General features: G+C 53.2%; 2 protein-coding genes across 7 annotated transcripts in view; one reads left to right on the top strand and one right to left on the bottom strand.

Annotated features, from left to right (window-relative positions):
• The window catches only part of PFKP (phosphofructokinase, platelet), a 51,271-nt gene extending 45,886 nt beyond the window's left edge, over positions 1 to 5,385 (top strand). For 2 of the 3 annotated variants that reach the window (XM_032349870.1, XM_032349868.1), the window contains 3 exons: positions 661 to 760; positions 4,577 to 4,679; positions 4,967 to 5,385. In XM_032349870.1, coding sequence (XP_032205761.1) covers positions 661 to 760; positions 4,577 to 4,679; positions 4,967 to 5,114 — 351 coding nt within the window. In that variant the 3' untranslated portion in view covers positions 5,115 to 5,385. The remainder of the gene's footprint in view (positions 1 to 660; positions 761 to 4,576; positions 4,680 to 4,966) is intronic. The other variant, XM_032349869.1, reaches the window with a different exon arrangement.
• A 738-nt stretch (positions 5,386 to 6,123) lies between these two features.
• The window catches only part of PITRM1 (pitrilysin metallopeptidase 1), a 41,391-nt gene continuing 24,625 nt past the window's right edge, over positions 6,124 to 22,889 (bottom strand). For all 4 annotated transcript variants that reach the window (XM_032349864.1, XM_032349865.1, XM_032349866.1 and 1 more), the window contains 14 exons: positions 20,383 to 20,521; positions 15,248 to 15,364; positions 14,415 to 14,547; positions 12,892 to 13,012; positions 12,719 to 12,795; positions 12,359 to 12,524; positions 12,006 to 12,106; positions 10,538 to 10,658; positions 9,766 to 9,837; positions 9,131 to 9,243; positions 7,950 to 8,075; positions 7,057 to 7,202; positions 6,636 to 6,738; positions 6,124 to 6,539 (listed from right to left, as the gene is read on the bottom strand). In XM_032349864.1, coding sequence (XP_032205755.1) covers positions 6,443 to 6,539; positions 6,636 to 6,738; positions 7,057 to 7,202; positions 7,950 to 8,075; positions 9,131 to 9,243; positions 9,766 to 9,837; positions 10,538 to 10,658; positions 12,006 to 12,106; positions 12,359 to 12,524; positions 12,719 to 12,795; positions 12,892 to 13,012; positions 14,415 to 14,547; positions 15,248 to 15,364; positions 20,383 to 20,521 — 1,632 coding nt within the window. In that variant the 3' untranslated portion in view covers positions 6,124 to 6,442. The remainder of the gene's footprint in view (positions 6,540 to 6,635; positions 6,739 to 7,056; positions 7,203 to 7,949; positions 8,076 to 9,130; positions 9,244 to 9,765; positions 9,838 to 10,537; positions 10,659 to 12,005; positions 12,107 to 12,358; positions 12,525 to 12,718; positions 12,796 to 12,891; positions 13,013 to 14,414; positions 14,548 to 15,247; positions 15,365 to 20,382; positions 20,522 to 22,889) is intronic.

Here is a 22,889-nt window from a genome sequence, read left to right as displayed (position 1 = left end):
GTACTTCATTCCCTATTGGCTCTTAGTAACTATTTATGCATCAGACACATGGTGCTTGAGGTCTGCACAGAATCAGAGCGGTCTGGAAGGAACTCGGGGTGTGCTTTGCTGGAGGTGGGCATGGGGTAAGGGCTGCAGTCGCCAGATGACATGCCTGTCCTGGTCCCAACGCTACTCCCCCTCCCCCCACCATCTTAGGGTCTTAACTTACCCACTTGTCCATTCCAGAGTGCCCGTGGGTCCCCTGCTTATGTGACGAAATGGTGTGCGTGTATTTTTGTGAAAGCTAGCCCTTGGGGTTGGTCAGATTCTTAATGGAAACTGTGACCTGCTCCCTACCCCAAAATAAGACATCTCGACGGGAGATCTGAAAAGAGCGAAGCCGGAAGCTGCGCAGCCCCGTGCGGGGTGGGGGTGAGCGCGGGGAAGCTGGCCTCGGGGCCGGAGCTCCGGCCGCAGGTCCCAGCCACCTACAAGCAGGTAAAAACATGCAAGAACAAAAACACAGACCCCTGAGCCCCCACTTGGATCCAGGGTGTGACTCTGGTCAGAGTAGGAGGTGAACTTCGAAAGCCCTCGCACCTTTCAGTGCATTTTGAAAAGCAGCCGGGCCACCGTCACTGTGTCTGTAACCGCGTCTGTACCTCCAACCGTCCACAGGGTGGGGCACCTTCGCCGTTCGATAGAAACTTCGGGACCAAAATCTCCGCCAGGGCCATGCAGTGGATCAGCACGAAACTGAAGGAGGCTCCGGGCAAAGGTAGGCGCCACGGCTGGGGCGGCCGGTGCTCCAGGGACAGGTGCCTGCTGCTCTGCACATGCTCGGCCTCGAGCCGCACGGGGCCTCGCTCTGCAGGTGCTCTGGGACCTTCAAGGCCGTCGTTGGCCGTGATTCCTCAAAGGCAGGGCTTGGCTCCTCCATGGAGGTGGGGGGCACTCAGGTAACTTAGCGCCATGCTCCTTGCATCAGGGACGCCTCCCATACACGGGGCTCCCCCGGCAGGACCCTAGGTGTGACTTGCCCTTGTTTGGCCACACAGCACGCTCTCAACTGGCCTTGACTTAGGACACCGAGGACTTAGGGACTCTTCATGACCCTCCTTTTCAGAGAAAACTGGGAACTGGCAGGTGTCTGGACGGGTTGCTCCTCCTGAATCTGGCACAGATGTTCTCTCTGGCTCACTGCCCTCCCTCCCCACCAGGCCTCAGAACTGCAGAATCATTCTGCTTTCCGGGGTCCCGCCACCTCGGGGACACCTTCGCGAGCTCCTGTGGTTTACGGGGATGGAGGGTGGCAGCGTGCCTTTCCCTTTGCTGGGGCATTGGTCTCTGACGCACACCAGCGGGTGTTCCTGACCCTTGGCCTGCATCCCGGTGTCCCCAACCACAGGGTCACCCCTGGGGTGTGCGGTCTCCTTCCTCCTGCCCAGGTGACACGTGACCTGTCCCTGGCGGGCTGTCACTGTGATGTGGGTAGTTTCCTGTGGCTTTGAGGTGAAGTCTCCTACGCGAGGAGGGGGTCAGCTTCCCTCATGCTTCCTCAGGCTCCCGCTGGTTCTGTGTGCTTTTCCGGTGTTTTGCCTACTTTCCTATTGCTTAGTGATACTTCCCTTATTGACACATAGTTTTTGCTTTTATATCACTGTATAGATTTAAAAATGTTTCGATGACTTTACAGAGACTTGTTCTACTCTATGTTCTAGAAAATTCTATTTCATATTCTGCCCAGGCCATGTTGCAGACAGGGCTGTCCTGTGGGGCTTGTCGTTTTGTGCAAGCATCGCTCCTCAGTCTTTAGGTAGACCGTGTGCCTTCTCCTTGACGGTTTAAGCTCTTCGCTGAAAGGTTTTTACATTTCCTTCTTTGATCTACTTGATGGGAAGTCTGAGGTCTGACTTCATGCGGGCTCTCACTCACGTGCCATTCATTGTGTCGCCTCTAATCTCCGTCAGAGACCGGGTAGCTGGGACGCTGGCGGGACGGTCTCTGGGTTAGCGGGTGTGCGGTCTGGTATTCAGTTATTGGTCCTCACTGATACGCCAGCTTTCTAGACGATTTCCTTTTTTTAGTTCAAGATTTTATTTATTTGACAGACAGAGATCACATGTAGGCAGAGAGGCAGGCAGAGAGAGAGGAGGAAGCAGGCTCCCCCCAAGCAGAGAGCCTGATGCGGGGTTTGATCCCAGGACCCTGAGATCATGACCTGAGGTGAAGGCAGATGCTTAACCCATGAGCACCCCCAGGCGCCCCTATCGATGATTTCTGATAGTGGGAAAAGTGAGGCCCCACTACCCTGGACGTCTTTTGGTTTCCACTATCCTTGGCTCTTTGTGCTGTCACGGAAATGGAATCAGACTGTTACAGTCCACCAAAAACTGTTGGATGTTTTGAGGGAATTATATTTAGTCAGTAAATTATATGGTGGAGGATCTGAGATTTTAAAAATATTTTCTAGTTCATGAACACTATCTCCATATACTTAGGCCTTTCTTTATCTCTTGTGAAGGTATAAAGATCCTGCAGTATCTTTTGTAAATTTATTCCTGACTCGACATTTTAAAAAATGTTACTGTAAATGGTATTTTTTTTTATTTTTTAAATATTTTATTTATTTGTCAGAGTGAGCACAGGCAGATAGACTGGCAGGCAGAGGCAGACGGAGAAGCAGGCTCCCACTGAGCAAGGAGCCCGATGCGGGACTCGATCCCAAGACCCTGGGATCATGACCTGAGCCGAAGGCAGCTGCTTAACCCACTGAGCCACCCAGGCGTCCCTGTAAATGGTATTTTTTTAAATGTACTGTTGGCATACAGAAATACAGCTTTTGTAAAGTTTGCGATCCACCACTTTCTACACATTCTGAATTCTAGTAATTATTTGCCAGTCTGTTCCGTTTTTCGCATCCGCGGAGACAGGGCCGTCTGGACGCCTTTTCACGTTTTCCTTGCGGCTTGTGGGGTGTGTGTCGCTCTGGGGCAGTCCTGAAGCGCGGGAGTGGGGAGAGCTCCTGTGCAGGCTGCGGCCCTGATGGCAACGGGGAATGCGTTCGGCGCCCTTGAGCACGATCGGTAGCTGTCTGAGGGCTTTCTGCAGCTCACGAGTGCCGTGGGTCTGCTGTCGTGCTGTCGCGATGCGGTCCTCTGACCGTGAGCGTGTGTTCTGCGTTTCCTCTGCCATCTTAGAAAACGGTTTCGTAAGTCCTAGTGGCATAAAGAAGCAGTTTATACAGAAGTTCCTGAGCATTCCCAGGCCTCCTGAGGTCACTCAGGACACACGCGTTGCTAAGGGACGCACGAAATCTCCCAGGGTAAAGCCAGGACGCACAGAGGCGCAGCCCAGGTGGCTGGATGTGAGGATGCCGCGGGCAGTTCCCGGGGAAGGCGCTGGGTGGCGCCACTTCCGAGGTTCCTGCTTTTCGCTTTTTGTAAACGCTAAAATCCTCTTTGGGTGTCCTGTCCGTGCACAGAGGTCCCAGTGCAGGTCTTGGGACAAAGCGGGGTACCCGTATGCACCTTCGCACAGACAGAAGCGCATGTGACCTGCTGGCCCCGAGGAGCTGGTATGAGGCCGGCCTTGCTTCCTGCGGTGTGCTCCCCGCTCCGGGCTCCTGCTCTGGCGACTTCCCGACGCGTCCTGTCCCTGTCGGGTGCAGGGCGCGAGCTCGCTCTGGCTTTGCACGAAGTCTAGGTGTGGGGGGTGGGGTTCCCCGTGGATACCATCAAGCCTCCTTTTCGCCTTGTGGGCAGAGTTGACTGGAGTTCCCTAAGTCAACAGAAAGAGCAGAGCTGCTCTGCGATCGGGTTTGTAGGTTCTGTCTCTAGAACTCTCTGTGCACGTGGCGCTTCCACCCGTTACTGTGGACACCGGGCCTCAGCCCCGTTTTCCGGAGCAGCCTGACCAGATCTGTGTCTGTCAGTTTGATTTCCAGACTTTGACTTAAAAAACAGGGAGGCCAATAGAGCCAACGTAATTTTAGTCTTCAGTGAAGAGACTCTGGCTCTGATTCCATTTCTACTTTGGGATCTTTTCCGTCACCGAGGACGCGCCTCTCCGGACCTTGCGGCCTCCCGTCTGTGCACTCCCGAGCCTGGGCTCCCGCGGCCAGCTCCGTGAAGCCGGCTCTTCCCGTGGGCGAGGCCAGTGCGGCCGCCGGTGTTCCTCGAGCCCCTGCCTCGCCACGAGAAGCGCGCGCGTCCTCCCTTAGCTCGGGGGGCAAGGCGCTCAATGTGTGTCCCCAGCCCCTCTCGGGGTGTGTGCGGCGTGAGGGGCTGCATGGTGACCCAGGCGCCTCCTTGTCTCTGCCCTCCCTGCTCCAGCCCTGCGGGGCCCGGCGGACCGGAGCCAGCAGCCACCGAGAAAGCGGGGTCCTGCAGCTGTCACCTGGGCTCGTTCCCTACCTCGCCCGCAGACCCCAGAGCGCCCGGGCGCCTTGCCTCCTGCCAGGCCATCCGAGTTCCTGTCTGCCTCCCGGGAACCTGCTCCCCGCCGCCGGCAAACCTCCTTTCCGCCCTCACCTCTCCTTCTGTCCTTAACGTGACTGAGAATTGGTTCTGATACCGCTTTTTCTCTTTTACAGGAAAAAGGTTTACGAGTGAGGATTCCATTTGTGTGCTGGGAATAAGCAAAAGAAACCTTCTTTTCCAACCTGTGACACAGCTGAGGAAGGACACAGACTTCGAGTGAGTAAATCAGCCCTTGCGGGTCCATCCACACGTCCGGGCCGGGGAAGGTGTGCAGGACAGGGCGGAGGGACGCCGCCGCTGCTAGACCGAGGGGCCCTAACCTGTCCTCACAACTCAGAAAACACAAGCCTTTGAGAAACGGGGCACGTTGCTAGAAGTCTACAGAACAGGTTCATGCCACTTAGGAAGATGAGCAGATCCTGCGGAGCTGCTCCAGCCCCGACCCCATGACGCCCATCGCCCGGGGCCAGGCTGCCCTGACGACCCCTTCCTACCGTCCGCAGGCACAGGATCCCCAAGGAGCAGTGGTGGCTGAAGCTGCGGCCGCTCATGAAGATCCTGGCCAAGTACAAGGCCAGCTACGAGGTCTCCGAGTCCAACCAGCTGGAGCCCGTGCACCCCCGAGGCCACGAGGAGCCCGCTGCCATCTAGACGCCGCCGGACCCGGACCCGGACCCGCCCCGCACGGCTAGCAAGCACTGCTTTGGACTTCGTTTCCCACCCGTTTTTGTAACACTTAAGTTATTTATCGGCCCTTCGATGCGAGTATTGTTGACGCGAATACCTACTCACAGAGCCCCCGTCCTGGGTCCTCCCCACGGGACCCTGAGACTCCAGCACGAGCTGTCTGCTGCGCCTCGTACTCCTGTCCTGCTTGTGAGCGTGTGTAGCCGGTAGAATTAAACATCAGCTCAAACTCCAACCGTGGTGCTCTGTCTCTGTGGGGAGGGTTCACATCCTCGGGCTCCGCGGGCCGCCGTGAAGTGTTCTTTCTGCGTCCGTGAACCAGGCCCAGTGCAAGGACAGAGGCTCCGCTCTGATCCACAGAGCGTGACTTGACGAGTGTGCAGAGTCGGCCCTGGACCGGGACCCCAGGACCCCAGATGAGGTGACCCAACTCCTCCTAAAGCGATGCCAGGTGTAGAATGACAAACCGGCCGCGTGTGCTGACAACAGGGTGTGTGTGCACACCCGTGGTTTCCCGCGTGGTGTCCGCTGGGAGGGGCCCAGCCAGGAGCCCGGGCACAGCCCGGCTTCGCCGAGGAAGGGCGCTCGCTCACCTGCGCCGGTGCTCAGCGAGCGGCGTTTCTGCCTCTTCTGTCATCTGAGAGGTCCGAGAGCTGGAGGGCCCCCACCAAGTCTGTTCAGGAGCCGGGGCGGCGCGGCCAAGGAAGAACCAGTGCGGACTGTGTTTTCTGTGGGAGATACGTAGGGTGACAGAAGCTCCATCCCGTAAAGCCCATGGGAGAAGTTTAATGCGCTTTTAATCCGCCAGGCCGCCCATCTGTTCCAGACTGTTCCATGGGTCTGTGGTGTGACCACACTGGTTCCACAAATCAAGGGACCTCGGGGGCCTTTGTTCACTTATTTTTTAATAAAGGCCTTGAGAACTACTCTAGCAAAATGTCACTTAAAATAATGACGAAAGCACAGGTAGGTCAGGTCAGAGTGGTCTTTTATTTCCAAGTTTTTAAAATAAATGCTCCAGAATTAATAAGATAAATGGCATTTATGTCAACTTTAGTTATAGTCTGTGTGACTCTAGCATTTAATACGTGATTATTTCAAGTTCTTCATGGTCGTCTCTTCCGAGACAGAGCAGCTTGGGCTGACCGGCCACATAAGAGCCAGGCATGAGCAAAATGTGGGGCAAACAGTACTGTTTCTCTCCTTTCAAACGAAATCCGCTCAGGCTTCATGCTGAGGAGCCCCCATGCCTGTAGGTTCATCTGAGCAGTCAGACTCCCAGGCGGTCAGAACTACTCGCCGGTCACCCACGACGGGTCCTTAGCGATTTCTGTGTTCTCTGGTCCCAGCAGAGCCAACCCATGCGTGCTCTTCCCAGTGTCAAGGTACCTGGAAAACAGGCGGGGATCCGTCAGGGCTGCTTCCCACAGGAGGAGCCTGGGGTGGCCGCGGGAGGGCTCTCGACACCCGGCCCCGGGTACGTACTTGTTGCTCACATTGATGAGATCCTCATGGCGGACGGCGAAGAGCTGCTCCCGGTGCACCTGCTTCATCTCGTCCGAGAGGCCGCACAGGAAGTGGTCCAGCCCTGACCGTGAGCACAGTAATCAGGGCAGCGGCCTGGGGCATGGACCCTGTTCTAAGGGCACCCGTGGGACATACTTCCACTGGAGGTCACACTGTTGACCTCCACATGCCCACCAAGCCTCTCCCCTTGGGGTGGAGGCCAAGTCCAGGGGCCTCGGATGGCTCAAGCTCTAAGATAACAGGATGCCACCCTCTGCGAGTGGCCCACACTGAGAAGCGGCAGCTCTAGGGGGACATCTGCGCACCACAGGGGTGGACGGGCGAGGGGAACCATGGCGACACCTCATATCGGGTGCACTGCGTGGTTTACTGCACATACCTCTGTCTGAAGGAGCCACGGGGGCGTCCACGGCGGAGAAAACGGAAAGCTTTGCTTCGTCAATGTCTTGCTCTGTGAACCTCCCAGCCTTAGCCCAGTCCATAGCCTTCGAGAAAGACTGCAGCGTCTCTGCGGAACGTGGATCCCTAGGAGACCAAAGAGACACATGCCGGCCTGCTCCACCACCAGATCATTAAATACCCCTCTCTGATGTCGCGGAGAGAGATCAGGTGCACAGGGAAGACGACTCACGTACACACTTCCTTAAGACACACCCGGGAACGCCCCACACTCCGCCCCAAAGGGGCCAGAGAGCTTGCACGACCTTGCTCCCGGCTCTGTGCGCAGCAGCACGTCCTGGCAGCAGACACTGAGGGGGTCACAGCGGCACTGCTGTCCTCCGCAAGTGCAGCTCCCATGGGCGTGCACACGTCCTCCAAGTGTCCCGGCACGCGGCGAGGCGCGGGCAGGGAGAGACTGCATTGGGGGCAGCAAACTCATCCTGCCCGCAGGGTATTCTGAATTCCTGAATTCCTAAATTCCCTACGTCCTCGGAAACTTTCTAACCAAGAGGGGAGAGAAGAGTCAGGGGCTGTGACCACGAAGCGCCCAGCACCCACGCCGGACCTCTGGGCTGGAAGCGAGTCCAGAAAGCTCTCGACTTGTTGCCTCTAAATCAGTCTGGGTGTTGGGTAACCGGCGTATTTAATTAAGCCAAAGTTGCCCGTTAGGCACTGCCGCTCCTGGCACAGACAACCGAGGACGTTGCTGGGTGTGCTGATGCACCAAAGAAGCGAGAAACAAGGGCAAACTCTTCTTCAGAGGCTGATCCCCACGCGTAAGACAGCGGCCCGCGGTGCTTAGCGGAGCTGGGAGATGGCGCTCGCACTCACCGGTACGAGTACAGTGTGAACACGCCGTCGCGGCTGAGTCTGGCGCCGCCACCATAAGCACCGCCCTTCTCTCGAATTTCTGTGTGCAGGAATTTGGCCGTCATCAAACGTGCAAGGATCTTAAGGCTGAAATGAATGATTAAAAAACGCAAGTTAAAAACCGTAGGCCCGGCAGGGAAGTACCGATATGATGTACTCGTATTTGCTGTCCTTCTGGATTAGGTGAAAACAAGACACAGCACGAAGCGCTCCAGTCTCCCTTTCCTGACGGAGCAGGACAACTACAAGGAGGAACACGTGCGATGCATTTTCGAACCAGGGCTGTGGGGAGCGGTGGGGAGGGACAGGAAGGTCCCTCAGACGCGTCCAGCTCCCCGGGGCCACAGCACACAGGGACACGGACAATCCGACCGAGGGAACATGTTACAAATTTACCGCGCAGGCAAATGTGCAAACCGTCCCTTCTCCAAGTTCCCCGCTGGTGTGCGCGCGTCTCTCTAAACCCAGGAAGCTCTCGAACGGATTTCCGTAGGTGCCCTCCCTGAGAACACACTGCAAAGACTGAGCCGAGTCCGACACTCACAACGGAAGTGCAGTTACAGCAGATGCCCCGGAAGAGAAACGGAATGTTCTGCCAAATACCTTCACAGGACAGGAAGCGGGGTCCTACTGGCCCCCCACTGACTGGTCTAAGTCCAGACGCCAACTAGAGAAGCAAACAGGTGTCCCCAGAAGATGGGGGAGGGGGAGCCGCTCATAGCATGGGTTCACGGTGCCACACCTGTGCAGACAGGCTCCCCCTCGCCAGCAGGGCCTGGGAGGCTTACCCGCCCCAGCTGTGAACATGCTGTACTACACAAGGAACATATAAGGTCACTGCTGGAAAATTATAAAATACAAAGAAAGGGGGGAAAGAAATCGATACTACCCAGGGTACTTCTCATAACCTGTTTGTGCTTTAAGTCTGTTTAATACAGTACATATCTCTGGTCTGTGGGGCTCAGCGTAGAGAACACGTTTGTTTCCCAGAAACACGGAAACAAACTGGCCACCCAGCTGGACGCCATCCCATGATTCTATTTCTCTCATGGACACGCACTTCCCCTCGAACCCAGCACCCGCCTTGCGTGCCGGGGCCCTGTGTACGCACCAGCGATCTCTGCCCTCCCCTGGCCCTGTACCTGGCGTGGTCTGGGTCTGCGTAGGGGGCAGTCCTGATGCATTCGCCCACGTAGTTCACTGGGAACGGGAGCAGGAAGTGCGTCTTCGTCTGGCACGGCTTGAAGGTGGGAGCCTGCGGAGGACAGGCAGGCCGTGCTGTCTCCCCCTGCCACCCCCTGCCACGAGCTCACGGCTCCGGGCAAGGCACTGGCAATCATGCCGGTCAGGTCGGTCCACACAAGCGGCTGCTTTACCAAAAAACATTCAAACCCTAACTCGGGGCTTCGAAATGTAGTTCCTCAATGAGAAACATTTCCTCCTACATGGTTTCCATCCATAAGTGACTGACCTCACCTTTGCGTTTTTCCTCAGAAATATGTTAAATCAACATTGTCTGATGAACCAAACCCAAACCCGTCACCATTAAAGCCAAGCAGGGAGAAGGGCACAGGAGGCCCTGCCGACGGTGAGCCCGCCAGCGCTGCAGCCTGCTATGCCTGAGTGAAGGCGGACAGCGCGAGGGTGACACAGGCGACACAAGGGCCTGCTGCACCCCTGTGGGGGAGAAGCCCCCGTGGCACCGGCCACCCCATCCCAGACAGGGCAAAGATGGAAAGCTGCTCTTCCTAAGGGGACAGGGGCTGTGTCCACTCACTGTGATCAGCTTCCTTATGACCTGGGGGCCGCTAACGTGGGCGCTCCCACTGGATCCGCTGGGTGCAGGTTTCTGAAAATAAAACGTTCCCAACATGAGAAAAATCCCAAATACACCTTACACAGCTAAGGAATGGTCTAGAAAACTCACGGCCAAATACAAGTGCTGGGGCATACACGCTTACGTGTTTCCAGCAGCCCTGTTTGAAACAAGTGGGATTTCTGTGCGATTTCCAGACGGTCAGGGAGAAGCCACCTTGCCAGGGGCTCTGCTCACTGGGAAGACAGGCCTGGTCTGTCCGACAGGGTCACAGGCACGTGAACGTCACGGAGAAGAGAGCAGGAACGGTCTCTCTGCCCCATCTATGGACTGCCCACCTTCTCCACGAGAATGTTCTGGCCCGTTCTGGTAAGCTTCAGGAAACCTGCTCTGTACGGTCATGGAACCAGGCAGCCCGTACTGGGTGCGACCTAGAGAACGGCCGTGCGCTGGGGCGTTCGGGTCCCGGCTTTCCTGGCTCAGTTCTGGCCTGTTCTCATGCTAGCACAGTGGACCTCGATCCGGCCTTTCCTCCCGGCAGGAGAGTGCTCAGTGCCGAGGTTGCAGTGACGACAAGGGAAACAGGGTGGAAGGGTGTGGACTCATTTCTGACCTGGCTGAACTAACACTAGGCAAAAGCTACTGCCCCCTGCCAGGCTCTGGTTCCTCACGTGCCATGGGGGCATCAGGGGTATTGGACCCATAGGGACCCACCCATGCCCGCGGTCCTCACCTCAACCACATACGGGCACACCGGCTTCCGTTCCGGTTTACTCCGACCGAGGTTTCTAATGAACTTTTCTACTGCTTTTTCTGCCAGAGGCATCTGCTGAGGCGTAGCGTTCACAGAGCACCTGTGCAAAACACCACAAATGTGGAGGAAACCCTTAGAGAAATGAAAGTTTTACTAACTTGATATTCTGCATGAATAATACAAAGAAGGGACTACTACACCCATTTTGAATCAAATCATGTTCAAAAGAATTAAAAACAAACGGTAGCAAACAATACAGCTGTCTCCACAGCACTTCCAAGTTACCAAAAAGGCTTTGCCCATGGGTCTGGGCCGGAGCCAGGGCCCGACCATCGGGATGCCAGGAGCGCACTTCTGACGCTCGGCCCCATGGAAACACAGAGCACAATCTGACAACCGTGCCTGCGACTTATGTTATCTGAAGGCAGAAAAACCTACGTTATTGTCTAGAAGACGTATCAACGATTTGAAGATGTGAACTGGTCGTTCAAGTGGAGTTTAAGTTGCCAAAGAATTCTGTGCTCTCCAGAACACGCCTGTACGTAAGTCCTCTGCCTGCCACAGTCACAAACGCTGCCGTCACGTGCAAGCTACTTGACAGTGCAGACTGCTGATGGTGTGGTGTCTCTTTTTCTGACACTGCCCTCACTCCTGAATTTCGTCTAATTAATAGCAAGTACCATCGTATCAATGCGAACTACATTCCAGGCACTACACCAACTGCTTTAGAAGCTCATTTATTCCTCACATAAGTCTATGCAACAGTGTTTTATGGAGAAGGAAACAGAGGGTCTGAGTGGTTTCGTTGCCCAGGACACCATGGTGCAGAGCGGGTGGTGGCCCAGGCAGTGAAAGCCAATGCTGCCATCCCAGAGGGTCGCGGATTCCTGAGAACCAGCCCAGGAAGATGGTGGGGGTCTCGACAAGGCACTACAGGTAATCTAAACGTGTCCTTATTGGTGAGACCCGAGAATGCGCCATCCGTCACTAACCGTTCTGTTCGCACTGATGGTGTCAGATGTCCTCCCCTTATCCTCACGGAACTGTTCTCATGAGAAACTGCATTTTCACTCTGTTCTTAAGCAAGCTAACCTGACCTGTCTTGCAATTTACTTCTGGAACCAACATAACTGGACATGGGTAAGAAATCAACTTAGCAGGTCTAGGATTAAATTAGCTTGCTTGCTTTCCCACCTTCCATGTTTATTAAACTTTTTTTCCCATAAAAAATGACTTCTGGAAAAAAAAAAAAGAAAGGACTTCTTGATGACAAGAACATCTGAGGACTAGAATGAATTCTATGACCTGCCCCAAATGCTCTCCCTGAACTAAAGTGTGTGCAACTACAGCTTCAAGTGAGAAGACCGTAAAAACCACACCTAGGGACACGGGAAGAACGAGATGATGTGTGTGCAGAAACAGCCCGGGGCATGCGGCGGGCGGGTACCTCATGTTGTCACGGTGCAGCACGTGTTCCTGGATCTGTGGGAGCTTTCTCAGCACCGGTCTGACGTCTGTCATTTCCGCGATCCTCTTCATCAGCCTCACCTGAGCCAGAGAAACCGAGATCTAGAGACGGACCTGCAGGCAGAGGGTGACCACAGGCGCGCTTTCCCGGTCTGGGAACCAGACAGCCCGGACTCGGGAATCCGGCCGGGCGGGGTGTGGGATGCAGCTGCCTGGCCAGGGACGGGTGGGCTGGGGAGGTGGGAGAGACTCTTTCCCCAGCAGTGGGGTCAGGGTTAGCTTTTCTGAGATAGAAACAGTCTGCCACCAACTCTGGAAGACGCAGCTTGTCACCTGATCCATCCCACTGAAGGTCTCCTGCAGGTCCCCCACGGGCGTCAGGGTCCTGCTCGCCCTAAGGGACGCGTAGAGATGGCCCGAGTCGGGGACCCCGTTGGCGAGCTCCTGAGCGGACATCTTCACCAGCACCCTGAAGTGCTCCTCTTCCTCAAAGCACGGGCTGTGGGAAAAGAAAACCGTCCTCAGTTCTGGAGACCCACCCACGCCCTTTTCAGTACTCGGGAGAATGAGACCCAAGTCGTCAGATAATGTAGATACGCTCAGGGGTCACAACCAAAACCAAGCTCAGAAACCAACCGCTCTCAGGCGCGCCCTCGGACCCAGCCCCCGGATGAGGGCTCTGCGAGCGGTCACCTGCTGAATATTTCGCTCCAGAGATGCATCATGTCGGGCAGGTTCCTCTCGAGGCAGAAAGATGAAAAAAGCACACCCTGAGTCATGAAAGAAACAAAAGAAAAAATTATTTCAGAGGGAAAAGGGGTGGAGACGCGCTCCGGAGCGCCTGGGATGCGGAAGCACCGCACTACCTGCTCGTAGGTGTCCAGATGCGTCTCGTCAGGCAACACGTGGGGAGACGCGGCCATGCCCCCCGTTTTCAGCTCCATCAGCTGCGCCAGCTCCCTGTAGCCCAGGAGGCCGCAGCCCAGCCTGTCAACAGCAAAGGAGGGTTCCCCAACTGCCGGCGTGATCTTGGCGCATCCCTGGTCACCGTGAGCTGCCGCAGCCTCCACCCCCCGCAACGACACTACGGAGCGCGGCCGTGTAACGCTCCAGGCAGACGCCGACACGTTGGGGAGGTCACCGAGCGGCGCCCCGGCTGTGCGCGCAGAGGCGGCCGCTGCCCGGCGCGAACGACAGAACACCACGCTCGGCTCCTGCGGGCCCAAGCCTGCCGGGCCTCCTAGTGCCCCTGGGCTTGCCTCTGCTCTAAAAGGTCCTGGCACAGAGGGCGTCTGCCCAAACATTCACGCTCTCAAAGGAGATCTTTTAGAGCTTTTATGAAAAGCAGAAGTCATCTCAGGGGGGTGATGCTTTTCCAAGACACATCCTGTTCCCAGTGTAACTCAGGTCACAGCAATGCTCTTGAGGTCGCCCTGAAACGGCTGTGCTGCAGAAGGGCCAGCAAGGGGAGCCCCGGAGGGCAGAGAACGTGGAAAAGGTCCAAGCGGTCTTCCCCTGACGCCTGCCAGGGTGTGCAGGACCCATCCTCCGGCTCCTCACTGAGAAGGCTATGCACGTGGCCTAGGGGGCGGCCGGCCTACTCCCTAAGAGGCTCCTTCCCCTCACTGTCCCCTCCCCATCCCCTTCACCATCCCAGCACACGGAAAGGGAAACCTCAGCGCTCTGCCTGCCACTCAGCCCGGCCCCCTCGGCCACCAACCCTCAGCAGAGGAACAGCGAGCTGCGGCCGTGTTCTCACATCGACCTGGACACCAGATTTGCAGGAGTAAAGTGGGGTTTCAGTTAGCTCAGAGCAGGGCACACGACACGGCCTCTCAAGATGCCTACGTGTCAGAGTCAATTACTTACATTGTCTGATGAGAAACCAGCATTGTCACAATTTTATAAGAAAGTAAGATGCTGAGATAGTTGCATCTGTATCACCTTATACTCTAGGCTTTAAGTCCTACATTTTAAAATGAAAATATGGCTTTTATAGGAAAAATTCTCAACAAATAGCTTACAAATTTTACTTATACACTTAAATAACAACACGATGGGTTTTTAAAATTAAAATGATATGCTAAAAAATGATTCTTGATGCACTAAAACAACTATATATACAGAAAAACGCAGGGCCAAAATACGCAAAGATGCCCTGATCCCAAAATACGTGTCTTTTTTTTTTTTTTAAAGATTTTATTTATTTATTTGACAGACCGAGATCACAAGTAGGCAGAGAAGCAGGCAGAGAGAGAGGAGGAAGCAGGCTCCCTGCTGAGCAGAGAGCCCGATGCGGGACTCGATCCCAGGACCCTGGGATCATGACCTGAGCCAAAGGCAGAGGCTTAACCCACTGAGTCACCCAGGCGCCCTGCGTCTTACTTACTTGGTGAGCACCCTGCAGAAGAGCGGGACGTAGGGCCTGAGCTCCTCGGGGAGGGTGTGGAGGCTGACGAACGCGCGGAAGTACACCAGGCCGTTGGTGGGCTGCGCGCAAATCTGCACAGGGGTCTGGCCAGCTGCGGAAGCACAAGGCAGCTCTTTTCTGAATCATGAAACCACCGTTTAGGGCTTTTAAAATGCTGCTGCTTTTCAAGAGTGTTTAAACATTATATCAGCAAAGACTACCCGTCAATGGTAAACACTGAAACAACCTTCAGTGCTAAAATAACCCATGCCTTCAGGAGGGCGGGAACAGGAGCAGCATTCTCTGGGCTCTGAGGCCGCCCTGGTGCTTGAGCTGGCAGAGCCCGCCTCTCCCCATCTCTGTCACGGGACTGAGAACTCCCACCTGCAACACCCCACACAAGCTGGACGCTAAGCCTACTTTTCCCAGAAGCTTCGTCCAGAGACGAAGACCTCATCCGTGCGTTGTGCCCCCATGCACCGGCCCTGGTGAACGAAGGAGCCTGGGAAAGGGGAAGCGAGACGGCCCTGGAGTGTGGCGGGTGGTCTGGACCCCCCGGGCACGGCTTGCCCTGCGGCTGCACTCAGATGAGCCCCCACCTGAGCCGGATCCTCCCGCGACCTTGGGAGCAGGGCACCACAGTGTCCTGGGAGCGCCCCCGCCAAGGAAGCACCGAGGTCTCTGGGCAGGGAAGTCCTTGGTTCCAGCATGGGAAACCCACCCACACGCCATGGGGGTAGTGAGCCACGAAGAGGGTGGTGAGACACTTCCCAGAAAACACTCCCACGCGGCGCCCTCTCCTACAGACACACCTGCCAGGGCCACCTCCAGCTCCGTGAGCGGTATGGTGGGCTCGATGTCCGACACCTTCAGGGCTGGCAGACAGGAGGCGTCCTGCGGCTGGCTCTGCTGGGTCTGTAACTCTAAGCCTAGAGACAAGTCGGGTGGTGAGCGTGAGGACACCCCAGCCGCGGAGAGGTGCGCCTCTGCCACTGAACCTGCTCGCAACAGCGCCAGGGGACCAGCGTGGGCGGCCAGCCCAGGCGCACCCACCGTGGTTTCACAGTCCCGCTGTCCCCAGCAAGCCCTTCCAGAGCCCGGAAGCCTGCTCTCTCCTCTTCACGCCATGAAAGAACTACTTTGCTAGGTTGGAGTGGGGTAGCTGGCTCAAGTAGTTTCCCCTTCGCCCCGCACTTTATACTGAGTCCACTGTTTTCAGGGTTTTCAACACAACATGGACTTTAGGTGAGTGATTTTCACGCTTCTCTATTCTTACTTCATCCGCACTAAGCTCAGCTCCATGCTTGTGTCATCATGTAAATTTCCCAAATCCTAGAAATGCTCAAGCACAGCTTTTCTGGGCCGGGGTCCTCACCCATCTGGTAAGAAGAGGGAAGAGACGCCTCCTTCCTGGAGTCACAGAAGCACCCAGCCCATCAGGGAGGGAACCCCAAATGTTCAGCCCTTGTGCCCGATGACAGCACTGAATGGTGGCCGAGGGATGACGCCAGCCGAGAGTTCCCTCAAACAAATGGATGGCAGCTTCATTCCCCATGGCAGTCTGAGGAGCTAGGCTGGACTCACCTCCCTCCTCCCTGAGGTCCCCAGCACCTGTCCCCTTGGGGAACCTTCAGGGCCGCCCTGCACCGGCACAGGGACTGCTGCTGGCCATCTTCCGTCCGCACCCGCCCGGCAGGGCGCTGGCCCACAGCACTAGTTCTGGGAGGCACAAGGAGTGGGCTCTCTGCGAATTTCCAGAGACTTCCCAGGCCCGCCCTCAACGATTGGCTGCCCTCTGCCCCTGGACACCTCCTGGGTCTGTGTGCGGGATCTGAGAAGCCTGCCCCCTGCCTCTGCCCGCATCCAGTTCCAAGAGCAGCTCCAGGGTCCACCCCCTCCTAGGCAGTCCCCTGACCTTGACCCCTGCCGCTCCTCTCCCTATACCCCGGGGCAGCAGGGCAATCTCTAGCACCTTCTCCTCCGCCAGGTAACAAGCTCCCAGTGGCAGGGGCTATCACCCTTTGCAACAGCACCGGGCCAGTTACACAGCAATAACCCAAACTGGAGGCTTGTTTAAAGTTCTTCGTAAATTGACTTCCAATTGCACTGCTTTCACTGGTGGTTAGCTACAGATCACAGACTGCTCCCAGAAGTCCACAACCGAGACTGACCTGAAATACCTCTGAAATGCGCCAGCACTGTCTCCTACCTAAGGGAACTCTGGGGTGATCTGCAAAATAAACACACGTTTATGTAACACGGGCCTCCATCCACTCACATGTGAGTGTGGACCAGAGCACGTGGGTTTTCTTAGAACCACACACACCTTCCTGGCCAGGCCAAGAATCTGACAACCCAGGAATGTACAATCTGTTGCTTAGGCCTAGAATTACATTCTGTGCTATAAAGGGCTTTATCAAAAATGGAAAACACACAGGACTACATCAAACTAAAAGCTTCTGCACAGCAAATGGAGCCATCAACAAAACGAAAGGCAATCTACAGAATGGGAGAAGGTCCTGGCAGGCCACATCTGAAAAGCGGCTGATATCTGAAGATACAAACGGACCTATATAATAACTAAACACCAAGAAAAAGCCCAAATACTCTGATTAAAAATGGGCATAGGACGTGAATAGTCATTTTCCTAGAGAAGACATGCAGAGGGCCAACAGGAATATGAAAAAGTGCCCCACGTCACTCATCAAGAGGGAAATGCACATCAAAACCATGATGAGATGTCACGTCACACCCATCGGAACAGCGTAAGTCAAAAAGACAAGAAACAGTGTTGAAGGATGCAGAGAACGGGGAACCTCGTGCGCTCTGGTGGGAACGCACGCTGGGGCGGCTGCTCTGGGAAACAGTAAGGAGGCTCCTCCGATAACACTCACACACAGAACTACTACATGACCCAGCAATTCTGCCCCTGGGTATTTATTCAAAGAAAATAAAACTCTAACTTGCAAAGGTGTCTCTACCTCTATGTTCATTACGGAGTTGCCCACAGAAGCCAAGACATGGGAACACCCTACGTGTCCACTGACGGTCAAAGACTTGGTACACACACAACGGGTTATTATTCAGCCACAGAAAAGGAATGAAATCTTGCCATTTATGGCAATACAGAGGGCATTAAGCCAAGTGCAATGAGTCAGATGGAGAAAGACAAACATCATACGATCTCATGCATATGTGGCACCCAAAAAACCAAACACCAGGCTCATAGACATGAACAGCAGATTGGTGCGTGCCAGAGGCTGGTGGCTGGGGTGGGAGGAATGGGTGAAGGGGGTCAAAAGGTATAAACTTATGTAAGTCACGGGACGCAACGCACAACATGGGTGACTCCGGGTAATAGTGCCGTGCTGCACATGAGAGAGTAGATCTCATGAGTTCCAGCACAAGAAAAATAAACTGTGGCTGGTGACAGAGGTCAGCGTGGTCCGTTGTGATCACTGCACTCAGCGCAAACTGTCCACTCGTGGTGCTACACACCTGAAGCTCACATAATGCACCACTGATACCTCTACCTGCTGACTTCAGTCCGCTCCGGGACCGTGCTCCAAGAGAGAGCGCGCCAGATGTTAAACACAACAGAACAGACACTACAGTTGATCTTGGCCTTTTGGCAAGCAATCAGTATCTCAGTTTAAAAAAGGAAGATGGATGGGGCGCCTGGGTGGCTCAGTGGGTTAAAGCCTCTGCCTTCGGCTCAGGTCATGATCTCAGAGTCCTGGGATCGAGCCCTGCATCGGGCTCTGTCAGCAAGGAACCTGCTTCCTCCTCTCTCTTGCCTGCCTCTCTGCCTACTTGTGATCTCTCTGTCAAATAAATAAATAAAATCTTTTAAAAAAATAAAAAAATAAAAAGGGAAGATGGGACTTGCCAACCGGCACCCTCGCAACAGAAGTGATCATTCCGGGATCACATTACTCATGATGAGCTACTGAATGCAGGAAGAGCTTACAACAGCTGTATGCAGACAGGAACTAGGAGACAGAGAGTAAGAGGTTACACGCTGGAATTAACTCTGCCTCAACTACATGAAATCAGCTGAAACTTAGCATTACTTACTTCCTATCTAAAGCCAACTCTAGGGCGCCTGGGGGCACAGTTGGTTAAGCAACTGCCCTCAGCTCAGGTCATAATCTCGGAGTCCTCAATGGAGTCCCGCATCGGGTTCCCGGCTCCATGGGGAGTCTGCTTCTCCCTCTGACCTTCTTCTCTCTCATGCTCTCTCTCAAAAAATTAATAAAATCTTTAAAAAGAAAAAGAAAAAGAAAAAGAAAGCCCACTTTATCGCCTGACCAATCCTTCATGTAGCTCCAGCCGGCTCCCACTCTGGGGGGCAGGTGCTGTGTGTCTTGTATACCTCTTTTGGTACATTTTGTTAATACAGAATTTACATATGACAAAATCCATCATTCTAAGGATCTAACTCAATGAGTTCTGACAAATGCAAAAAGTAATGTAATCATCACATAGTGACACAGAACATTTCCAGCCTCCAGAAGGTTCCCTCCTGGCGCCCTGCAGGCAATCCCCTGCCCTCACTTGCCTTCTGTTAGTATAGTTCAACCATTTCTACAGTTGCATAAAAATGGACTCACAGAGCAGGTATTTTTGTGCTCATTTCACTTAGCACAGTGCTTCTGAGATTCACCAATGTGAGTGCATCGGTATTTTGCTCCTCTCTGTGGCTGGGTAGTAGTTCACAGTACGGATATACCATGTTGATGGAAATGTGGGCTCTTGCAAGTGTATGTGGACATGCACTTTTGTTTCTCTTGGGCACATCCTCTGGAATAGACCACTGGGCCTAATAGTCGGTGTGAGTTTAGACAGTGAGGAATTACATAACGGACTCGGTCTTCACCTGCGCCTGCACCCCCGGAACCCAAGCAGGGCCTCATGACCAGCACAAGGCCTTCACCCTTCACCAAGATCTGCCTCTTCTGAATGCAAAATCACACTGTATGCAGTGCTCACTTGGCAATTAATGACAGATCGAACATAACATATATTTTAGTGGCTTATTACAGCCCCTAGCAAACAGCAAGTACTTAATACAATTTGTAAAATAAATAAACTTATTTGTTTTATAAATAAAGCTACAGTAGTCCCCCCTTATCTGTGGGGAGCAAGTTCCCCACACCCCAGAGAACGCCTGAAACCATGGATAGTACCTAACCCTATACATACTTACTTATAATCAAGCTCAACTTATAAATTCTGCACAGCAAGAGAACAACTAATGATAACACAGAACATTGACAACAATAAACCGTCATAAAGTTACGTTGAACGAGGTCTGTCTCGCTCGCAGAATCTCTTGTTGTAGGACGCCTGGGGTGTTCAGTCCAGTACTCGTCTGCCTTTGGCTCAGGCCATGAGCCCAGGGTCCAGAGACTGAGCCCCGAGTCAGGCTCCCTGCTCAGAGGGGAGCCTGCTGTTCCCTCTGCCTCTCCCGCAGCTTCTGTTCTCTCAATCTCTCAAATAAAATCTTAAAAATAACTCTCTTGTTGTGGTGATGGGAGGTGAGAGAATGCCTCCGTGGGGAGACGCAGTGAGGCGGGCCTGCAGGCCCCGCGGCGCAGCAGGAGGCTACTGCTGGCCTGAAGACAGATCAGAAGCAGCGCCATCTTCCAGAGACCACGCCTGACCAGGTGACTAGAACCAGGGACCCGGACGGGGCCGATGCGGGGGATCAGTGTGCTTCTTCCCTATGACTCCTGCCTTTCCTACTGAACTACAGGGTCAGTCTCCTGAGAGTAAGGGCAGTCCTACTGGGGAGGAAGCCATCCCATCCAACACTGACCTTTGTTGGTGCCTAATAAATACTTGTTAGTTGAAATGATACTTGTTTCCAACTACCCATTCATTTTACAAAGTTCACTGGGCTCGGGAGAAGACGAGGGAGTTAGAACAAAATCAAACATCTGACCTTTTTCATAGATCTGCTGCTTGTCTTTCGGGGAAAGAGAGTTGACCTTTTCCTTGAGTTTTTCTGTCTCCATCTGTGCTTGTTTCTCAGGGTACTTGTCATCGGGCGTCATTGACAAAGTCAGCTTGTGCGGGTTGTTCTGCAACAGGCACAGAAACAAAGGCCAAGTTGAAATACGGTGTCACTGGAGCTCAGCGTGCTGACCAGTCTGCAGCGTGGTGCTCTGCGGCAAGAGGTGCCTGCCTGTTTTGGGCAGTGATAACAAAGCAGCCCTCAAAGGCAGTTCTGGACAAAGCACAGAAGGCACTGGGCACCCTGGCCACTGCATCTAAACTCGAAACATACCGACATTCAACATTTTCTTTGTACGCGTTTTAACATTATAAATCTCTAACTTTATTCTAAGGCAAAAACAACAATAAAGCAATGTAATCTTTAATCTTCTTCAGAGTATTAACTTCTTAAAGATTTTGAAATTCTGCATTCGTCATTTTTTAAAAATGAGGACGAATTAGATGTCCACCCACTATAAAAATGTTAGAGGATTTAATGTGTTTCATTTCAACACACACACACTACTCATCTGTTTTTAATACTACAGGAAGGAAGGAACACCGGAGTACAGTATAAACTTTATACCAAGTGACTTGGAGTAACAGAGCAATGGCAGGTCAAGCGCCAAACCTATGCCCCATGTCCCTACTGGCACACAGCACGACAGAGAGGCTCTTCACAGATACGACAGTCCAACCCCCACGGTAAAGCTTACTAGGTTCTACCACATTCTTGACAGTCTACCAGAGCATAGCAGACTACAGATGCCCTGAAGCAAATGCAAACAAATGAGAAACAAAGGAGCAAGCATCATACGAATCCATCATAAAACAAAATATCCACACATTCAGGTGACCTTTTTTGTATTCTCAACAAATAAAAGTGAAGGTACCAGATGGCTTCTCAGGGGAATTCTACCAAACATTTAAAGAGTTTAACACCTAAAGTTCCTCAAAGTACTCCAAATACATCCTACAAGGTCAGCATTACCCTGATACCAAAACCGAAGACGCTACAGAAAAAGAAAATAACAGGCCTATAGCCCTGATAAACAAAGATGCAAAAATTGTCAACACATTATCATCAGCAAACCACACTCAGCAGTAGCATTAAAATGATCATTTGCCAAAAAAATGCAGAAAAAGCATTTGCAAAACTCAGCATCTGTTCACGAGAAAAACTCTCAACAAAGTGGGATTAGAGGGAACACACCTGGACATAACAAAGGCCACATAAGGCAAAGCAAAAGCTGACGCCATACTCAATGGTGAAAACCTGAGAGCTTTTGCTCAAAGATCAAGAATGAGAGTGGGATGTCCACTCTCGCCACTTCTGTTCAGCACAGTACTGACAGTCCTAGCTGTAGCCGTCAGACAAGAAATAAAAAGGCATCTAAATTGGTGAGGAAGAAGGAAGGCTTCACTATTTGTAGATGACCTGATACTAAACACAGAAAACCCCAGACTCCACCAAAAAAACTACTAGAAAAAATGAAGTCAGTAAAATTTATAGAAATTGGCTGTTTCTATACAGCAATATAAAAGTGGCAGAAAGAGAAATTAAGAAACCAGTTTCATATACAATTGCATCAAAAATAATAAAATACCCAGGAATATATAACCAAAAAGGCAAAAGACCTGTGCTCTGGAAACTATGAAACGCTGATGGAGGAAACGGACGATGACATAAATGGAAGGATCTACCATGTTCCTGGACTGGAAGAATTCAGACTGTTACAAGTCTATACTACAAAGCAATCCACAGAGTCAATGCAATCCCTATCAAAATACCAAAAGCATTTTTCTTAGAGCAAGAACAAATCATCCTAAAATTCATAAGGAATCATAAAACACCCAGAATACCCAAAGCAATCTTGAAAAGGAAGAACAAAGCTGGACGTATCCTAATCCCAGATCTCAAGCTGAACTACCAAGCTGCAGTCATCAGAACAGTATGGGACTGGCACAAGGACAGACACTCAGGCTGGCCGGAAAGATGGCGGCCCATCAGCTCACCTCGCCCCACAGATACAACTAGAAACAGTCCCATCAACATCAATAACCCAGCGAACTACCTCAAGACTGGCAGAACAGACTCCTCGCTAGTAGAGAAGAGGTCACATCAGAGAAGGTAAGAAGAGCCAAGACGCAGTTTGAGAGAGAAACAAACCAGTGCTGTCCAGGGCAGGGAGGAAGCAGGTGATGCAGAGAAGGGTGAAAAACAGACACGCTAGGGAGCCCACCACTGGGGAGCAAGAATCCCCATAACATGCCTCTGGAAATGAGAGGGGCCGAATGTCGTGAGTTCTTACACCAAGTAGGAAACAGAGCCTGCAATCTAAAATATCAGTACCAGAGGGTGTTCGGAAGTGGAATCCCGCCCTTAAAGAGACAGCACATCAAACAGCTGTGCAGATCTAGCATAGAACCGCCAGGGCCAGACAGGAGGGACAG

Source organism: Mustela erminea, chromosome 6 (assembly GCF_009829155.1).
Source record: "Mustela erminea isolate mMusErm1 chromosome 6, mMusErm1.Pri, whole genome shotgun sequence".
Taxonomy (NCBI): domain Eukaryota; kingdom Metazoa; phylum Chordata; class Mammalia; order Carnivora; family Mustelidae; genus Mustela; species Mustela erminea.
Note: the sequence above shows the minus strand (reverse complement) of the source record. Positions and strands in the feature narration are given on the sequence as shown.